The sequence below is a fragment of the Acipenser ruthenus genome, chromosome 7 (assembly GCF_902713425.1).
Source record: "Acipenser ruthenus chromosome 7, fAciRut3.2 maternal haplotype, whole genome shotgun sequence".
Taxonomy (NCBI): Eukaryota; Metazoa; Chordata; class Actinopteri; order Acipenseriformes; family Acipenseridae; genus Acipenser; species Acipenser ruthenus.
The window spans coordinates 3,509,708-3,518,279 of NC_081195.1; the positions used below are offsets into that span (position 1 = coordinate 3,509,708).

Sequence of the window (8,572 nt, forward strand, 5' to 3'; positions counted from 1 at the left end):
TTTGTTACAAAAATTATAACAAGTCTCTATAAGGAGTCCACTTATTATTATTATTATTACTATTATTATTATTATTATTATTATTATTATTATTACTTTTTTCTGCTCTACCGCGAGGCTGAGTCGCGGGTGCGTTTAGTCCTTCTGTTGAAGGGGTAGTTGATGAACTCAAAGTGTCTGTGTTGCTCGGCAGCCTGGTGGCCCTTGGGCAGCCTCTTCATGAAGTGAACCTCCCGCTGGTGCTGCCGGGTCTTGGAGCCCTTCCTGGGACGTCCTTTGCGGGTGAAGGCCATGTACCAGCCCTGGTACTTGGCATTCTGCAGGGCGGTGTAGTTGTTCTCCAGGACGATCTCAGTGAAAACACAATCCTTCCCTTTGCCACTTATCTGGAGGGCGCAAAAAAAAGGAAATACTTCAGCTGATGGAAAATACAAATTCAACAGATATATTTGAGCTCGTAAGGAACTGCATTTGATTTCCGTGGTCTGAAACCGGAATGGTTTTACTGTGGTACTTCAAGGTTAAGCCTCTGCATCCATTCCCATTGAGAAGCCTCAAAGCTTTAAAGGTCAGCAGCCCAGCAGCAGTAAGCCCTTCACGCTAGGCCTGCCGCAATGTACAAACATTCTTGACCCGAGCCCTATACCATTAGCAGCCCCTTTGGTTAAGTACATATCAATTTACAGCTCTTCTATGTCTGTCTTACAACTACACACCTTCACAGCCCTTCACACACACACCCACAAGCTCTCCCCTCTTGTCTAGCCCCATCGCTCACAACATCCCGAGGCACACTAGACAGATACCAAACAAACAAGATTTGAAAGCTAGCCCCTTCTACTGAAAATTACCCTAATCCCAAAAAGAGAACCCATATAAACACATTCACATACAAACACACACACACACACACACACACACACACACATACACACACACACACACACACAGACCTCTCCCAAAACAATCCGATACAGGCTGCCTTCAATTACAAGATGTCACAAAGAATAAGATCAGGGTCCTAAACAGATGGCTCCCCAGGCAGGGTGCTGGGGATCTGGTAGGGCTGTCTGCATCATAGTTTATTAGCATTCACAGCACGATGTAAGGATAAATATACCCTTGGAACAGAAATACTTGGACAAGGAATTATTAGCCCTGTTCTTAGTGCAAAACAAGTGTTGGTGCAATACCAAATTATCATATTCAGTAAACCCAACCTAAGACAATGTGGTAGAAACTATACTGAAACAAAAATGTGCTTATATGCATAATATATTAGAAATAATGAATACAAACACAATTAATTGTAAGGAATGGGAAGACTGAAGGAAGCAAGAGAATGTACTCATGCTGTTTGGGCTGTGACAGAGAGCCACAGAGGGTGAAAAAAGTTTTTGTTGGCCAGGGGCCTGAGATTGACTGATCAGCCCCTTTGGCAGGGCTAAAGCATACAAGTTAAGAACTAATAATGGTCTGAAAACTTCAAAACTCTTTTGACGTTTCAGAGTAAGCACGATATATGAATATATATGAAAACCTCAGTGCTCCTCCAGTAGAGTCACTTGAAAAAATGTGTCTCAACATTCTGGAAGGTTCTAGCATCTATTGAACATAATAGAAAAGCAATTCAGCTCTTTGTAAAAGAAAGGAACAAAGGTATATGGAATTCAGAAAAAAAGTAATTCTGCCTCTTCCGATTACCGATTCAATTTTTCATTTCGACAGAACAAAAATACAAGTCATGCCAATTCACCCTAGCAGGGCCAAGTAAAGAAAAATGAAACACATTTGATAGGCTTGTTTTCTTAACAGGGTCTGATACTTTCAATAGAAACTGATTGGGAAAGAATTATCTAAAGCTTTCCAAGTGGCCTCCCTCAAAGTATACCAAAGTAAAAGCAAAGACGTGTGTGTGTGTGTGTGTTTAAGAGTGATGAAAGCATGGCAAACCTCAAAATGACTGTGAGAATCTACAAGGGGCTGCTTTTTCCAACATGTGCAACTTCTGGAACTGTATTTGCATTCTTACCTTTCCAATTAGCTTTCCCCTTTTGTTCATACAGATGTAGAATCCAGTTTCTGCACCTTTAAGTCGAACCCGGCTTCCAAACGTGTCCGTCTCCACTATGAGTTTAGCTGTTAAAAAAAAAGAAGTGCAAATGCCTTTTTAAAAACAATGTTGTGAGTCTCTCTGCCCCGCATACTGGAGGGACTGTGTAACCCTCTCCCACTTCCAAACTAAAGATTAATTAAAAGCACAGTTGCCAGCCAGTTACCAACTACAATTAGGGCTGGCCAGATCCATTTTTAGAATCAGGCCATCCAGGAGCCCCTTTGTGTATCATTTGCATATCTGTTCAGAGTGAACTTCCAGTCCCCATAACTAGCACACACCAAGAATTCACTCTATTTAACAATTCTATAGATTTTTATATTTAAAAAATATATATCTTTATGTAAAATACTACTGTATATTGCGAAACCTTGTGAAACACAATGTATAGACAGAATATTTCTGTATTGTAATATCACTAGTTAGAAACTATTGTACATTTGGCCTTTTAATCTAAGTGTTCTTTCAGGGGGTCTGGCTGGTGCACAGGTGATAAACCACAGCCCCCCTTTCACTGCATATCCCTTCCCAGACAGGCACACAGGGGAGAAGGGCTGCTGCCTCCTCCAGCCTGTAACTTCAGCCCGATGTCATTGTGACAGGAAGGAATGACACAGAGGCTAGAGAAAGCCTGTAAGTGCGTTTCACCTTTTGTCTGTGCGAGTCAAGAGGAGCTATTGATTTAGTCTCAGTTTTTAATGGAGCCATTGATTGAGTTTCAAACAAAAGCAATGCAAATTCTCAATCAATGCTGTTTCAAAAATAGAAAGGGGATAGACCAACCCGATTACCTTGGAGCCTGAGCAGGGCTGGAATTTGCTTTCTACATCTGCAGCTTTTCATGTGCTCCCTTAAAGAACAGCCAGTGCCAGAAGTTGCCACTTCAGTCTAAAGTGAAAGCTCTTAACCTTATGTGATATTCACAATGGTTTCAACTACAAATCATAGGTCTCAGTATCAGTTTTAATTTGGACCACCCATAACCTCAAATTATCTGTGACCCTACACTTAGAAAGAAGGCTTACAGCTATTCCCCAAACATTCAATGTTAATTCAAAGTTTACTCAGGCAGACCAGTACAGTAAAATGTATTATTATTATTATTATTATTATTATTATTATTATTATTATTATTATTATTATTATTATTATTAACCAGCATATATGATTGAACTTGATTACTAATAAATGGATAGTTCAAGCTTCATTTTTTCTGCTTGGTGGTATAGGGAGACTTTTACATTACCTCCAACTAGGAACTGTTTTTTTTTTTTTTTTTTTGAATAAGTGAGAAAATGGCCCTTAATTATATCTTGGACCTGCAGGAAAATCAATCAGAGAGCCAGTAAAAGGTTTAAAGAGCATTGATTTTTACTGACTGAGGGAAAAAAGACCAGGAAATGAGCGCTGGCTTGAGGGTGGCAAACAGGAAAGCAGAAGAAAATGAAAGCTTTACTATAATGACTTTTAAACGTTTAGCCTGAACATAAACACACTGTTTCAAGAGGGGTGCTGTGTGTGTGTATAATATATATATATATATATATATATATATATATATATATATATATATATATATATATATACTAGCTCTCTATTTTTGTGGGACCGCTTAATCACACAGTTGGGTAACAGCTATGCATATTAAAACGATAACTTAATTGAAATAATCTACTTTTAGGTCGCTTGGAAGATTTTAAAACATACTTTTTTTTATGGCCCTGAATACCCGAAACTTGAAAAAAAGAAAAAAAAAGAATTTACCAGGGTCGGGTTGCAGATGACACATTCTTCCTGCGTTTTATTTTTTTTAACACAACTGTTAAGATGTTACCTCCTTTGCTATTTCAATTATGGGAGGTATGTATAAAGTTGAAGGCGGCCTGCAGATTTTGTTTTATTTTATTTTATTCTAATTGTAATATTTTTTTGGACAGGGCAATGTTGGTCGTAGGCCTATTGATTTAATCTTCATAATTATATATATATATATATATATATATATATATATATATAGAGAGAGAGAGAGAGAGAGAGAGAGAGAGAGAGAGAGAGAGAGAGAGAGAGAGAGAGAGAGAGAGAGAGAGAGAGAGAGAGAGAAATGGATCTGCTTCTGTATATCTGTGTGTGTGTGTGTGTGTGTATATATATATATATATATATATATATATATATATATATATATATATATATATATATATATATATATGCAAATGAGCTAAGGCTCTGAAGTCTATAGGTTAAGTTGTGGCTAGACATATTTGTTCAGAAAACGCCCGAAGAGAAGGGGAAGTTATTCGGGAAATGTTCTGAAGGCGACAGTAAGATGAGTTCTAATGGTTCTTCCAGACACACACAGTCCCCCTGGAGAGTCGCATACACAGAACAAACTACAATCTCTTTTTAACAATTTTTAACTTAACATCTGAGAAACAGCATATATATATATATATATATATATATATATATATATATATATATATATATATATATATATATATATGGTCTTTACTATCTGTTTTAAAAAATGAACGTTACTTTAATCCCTTCATTTTGCGTAGTCAGTGGGCTACTTATGGTAGGCTATAAATGTTTGTTATATACTTTAAAGCTTGCATATGTATATCGATTTAAAAGGTTTCTTACCGTGAACGTCTCCATCTTCTGCCATGGCGTTGATTTTCTTGTTGCCGAGGACCTGCACGTGCTTGCCACTCGTCCGGCTGTACAGCTGGTATGTCCGAATTAGTCTACGGCTCACCTGGTCCGTCACCTGGCTCTGCTCCCTCACATGCTGTGTAAAATTAGGCGAGGACTGAATGGTTACCTTTAAGAAATTTAAAGAAAAATATACACACCTTTATATAACTCAAAAGATGCCTGGACTATTTTATACTGCACAACATGTACTTATCAAAAGGACACAATACTCTTTCTATTTCATTTTTTAAATACATCATTTTCAACTAAATTATGATTCGAATATGAAAAAAAAGGTTTATATAACACAGTATATGGATTGATAGACTAGTTTATTCCAAACGTGGGTGCGTTCAGAGGAAAGCTAATCTAAAACGAAAACGTCACAATAGTTATTATTATTATTATTATTATTATTATTATTATTATTATTATTATTATTATTATTATTATTATTATTATTATTTTACGCAACTGCTTCATCGAAATTAAAACCAGCTCTGGTTCACAGACAGTTTACTCCATTTTGTTTCACAAATGCGTTTGACTTTAATCCCCTGACATTTATAAAGATGTATTCTGAACAAATGTTCAGGGGTGCTCCTTTTCTATCCCGAGAGAGAGAGAGAGAGAGAGCGAGAGAGAGAGAGAGAGAGAGAGAGAGAGAGAGAGAGAGAGAGAGAGAGAGAGAGAGATATTTTGTGACGGGGATTTGTAGCATACTTTTGCAATGGCATTCTTTAGGCAGCCCCTGACATATCTCTGCCCTTGCGTCTCTTTTGGGCAATATGTTACAGGCATGCCTGCCAGTTTGAGAGGAGGGCAGCATGCGGCGAGGCCGCTGTCTTCTCTCCGCTGGGTCTCCATCTGATCTTTTGTTATAACCACTAACATGTCCATCTCATATCCTTCTCTTTCTGTATACCTGCGCACTTAACGATGTATTTCTGTTTCCAGCCACAAGCCATTCCCATCTGTTATAGCCATCTCGCAAGTTTTTTTTTTCAAAATCCCACTACATTTTTTTCTATACTCCTTTTCAAGATGTGTGTATGCGCTTCTCATCTCTTTATATATATATATATATATATATATATATATATATATATATATATATATATATATATATATATATATATATGTACGTGTGTGCGTGTGTGTGTGTGTGTGGCAGTTTTTTCAGCTCAATCCACATCCATTAGTTGTTATTGTTCGTATGGCTTTGTGACTGCACTATGCTTTATGTTAGGAACACGCACACTCTCTTTCACTGTATGTGTATATTTGTATGTGTCCCATTATTTAACGTTTGCATTCTGTGCATTATATGTACAATTGTTGTACATTATGGGTGAATGCCAAAGATTTAAAAGAAGTACAGATAGATTATATTTGTATCCTACAAAATTGTACTTAGCCTAAGTAAAAAAAAAAAAAAAATGTTGTAACTCATTCCAAAAATGCACCAGTGTATGTTACTATAGCACACAATTAAGGGGTAAAAAATTCATCAATCCATATACAATATTGCTATTAAAATAAATATATTTTTAAATGACGTAATTTTCAGAAGATACATACCTGAGCCTGGAAGCATAAGGCGAGAAAATGAAGTAAACTGTAAAAAGGAAAAGACAATGTTTGGTTAGTAAATGACATGTTTTAATTAGCCGACAATAAAAGTCGAATATCTCTATTTAAATATCAATGTATTCAAATATACTTACAGGTAGCTTATTCTTGACGGCACGAGTCTCATTTTCAAGTTATTTTGAGATATAGTGTGTAAACGGAAATGTCTGACTGTCTTTGCCGATAATTTATGTGTGTAAATATGATATGTATCGATACATATAGAGAAATATTCCTCCGGTTTTAACAGTTAGAGATTCCCAATGAAATACTCGTCTACGGCGAGTGCTGACAATAGCGGTGCTTTATGTGACAGAGACAGCAGAATATGAGCGTGGACCCCAGTGAGACCGCTCCCGTGCTTCCCCTTTAAATTCCTCTTCTTTTGCGCCGTCCTCTCGCTTGCTTATCAAAGTCAGAAAAACGAAGCAGCCAAAAATTCCAAAATAAACAAGTGATGAAAATCTATTTGACTAATGTCATTGAAAACATAAGAGGAAAAAAAAATCCGTTTTAAAATGGTGTGGCATCCAGTATGATACCCCTGAAATACCAATGTTTATATTCATCGACAGAATGGCCAGTTTATCATTCCTAAATGTAAAATTAAAAAAAAAAAAAAAAATCAGCAGAATCTGGTGATTTCTATATTTAATATATATATATATATATTTGAAAAACGCATCAAATTGCAGATTATATATATATATATATATATATATATATATATATATATATATATATATATATATATATATATATATATAGCAAAAATATATAACTACTTATTAAAAGAAGATCCAATAACTTTTACAGTTTGTTGCTGTTAGTCAATATTATATTTTTTTAGCGACGAAGGTTTAGTCGAATAAATTGCTTTCCCGGGGACGGCAAATCCTTGAAGAAAAGCGTTTCTGTGTGATGAGTCACTTTCAGCCTGGTCCTGTTGATAAATGTGTTAGGATCCCGTAGTTAATTTCTTATAGCTCAGTCAGGAGTTGCTGAGTTTGAATCCTGTGAAGTAGTAGCCCTGGGTGATGTTGTCTCTCTGAGCAGCAGTGGTAGACTGGCTCCCTAATCGGGTCCTATCCCCTCCTCTACTATCAGAACGGTCTCCTATGTCAACCCCCCTGTTCACGCCTGCACCCCTGGTTAAATATGGGAGGAAGAAGATCCTCTCCAAACCAGCCCCTTTCTCTCTCCAAACCCGAACAATAGCGGCCCCCAATCAAAACACCTTCACCTGGATAAAAGCGGAGGCTTGCATGAAAACGGGCGGGGCTTTCACAATATACACCGCACAGTGGCTACAAGAAAAAGCATTAAAAATGGTCAATGCTTTCAATGAGAACAATGGGAAAGGTGGACGGTGTGCGTGGAATCAACATGAACGAAACATGGGTCACAAAAAGAGGAGTTTTAGAAAATATAACGGTTTTTATTTAGGCCTATGTATTTATTTATTTATTTTAAGAATGTAGCGTTTTAATCGAGTTAATCTACCTTGTAGGCTGAAAAAAAAGAAAGACCAAAAAAGAAAAAAGTCCAAATTAGAAAAATAACCAACTTTGTGTATTGAGATATATACTGTAGGCTTTGCCATTGAAAAGTGTCAGACATATTAAAGGGATGTACAGTTTCAAACTTTAAAGACAACACGAAAGCCCACCCTGAATAACACATTCTGAGATATTTAAACGTTTTTCTCCCTGGTCTCGCCTCCTCCCATCTCAAGACTAGCCCCTTAACCGAAACCACTAAAGACACGCGTTTGAGCGGGGAAGCAATATAGAGGGCGGTAGAAACAATACACGAAGATGACAAATATCTCAAATGCTCTATTTACCCCGATAATATCCACATCCTTTCTACAGCAAATACAAGTTTTTATATAGTAGGCTCTCCTTGCGTTGGCATCTCTAACCCATAACTTGTGTTGTAGGGGGTAACGCCACTGCACTGATAACCGGCACATCCAAAGTTGCAACTTGTCATGTCCTCGGACTGGTAAGAGAAAATTAAATAAAATACTTCTTTGTTGTTGCTTGGCACTTGTTGAATCTTAACCTGAACCATTTGAAGTAACTGAAAAATAAAAAAAAGACTGTAATTAAAACATATGGT

The 8,572-nt window shown here is 36.8% G+C and overlaps 1 protein-coding gene across 2 annotated transcripts; it reads right to left on the reverse strand.

Moving 5' to 3' along the window:
- Positions 1-7,067, reverse strand: fgf8a (fibroblast growth factor 8a). Of its 2 annotated transcripts, none has more exons than XM_059026133.1 (5): positions 6,544-7,067; positions 6,398-6,434; positions 4,763-4,910; positions 2,033-2,139; positions 1-386 (listed from the first exon to the last, which is right to left on the reverse strand). In XM_059026133.1, the coding sequence occupies exons 1-5, from the start codon at positions 6,573-6,575 to the stop codon at positions 108-110; spliced, it is 603 nt and encodes a 200-aa protein (XP_058882116.1). In that variant the 5' UTR covers positions 6,576-7,067; the 3' UTR covers positions 1-107. The 2 variants fall into 2 exon arrangements, with proteins under 2 accessions (XP_058882116.1, XP_058882115.1); XM_059026132.1 differs by having other exon boundaries at positions 4,763-4,943.
- Positions 7,068-8,572: the final 1,505 nt, after the last annotated feature.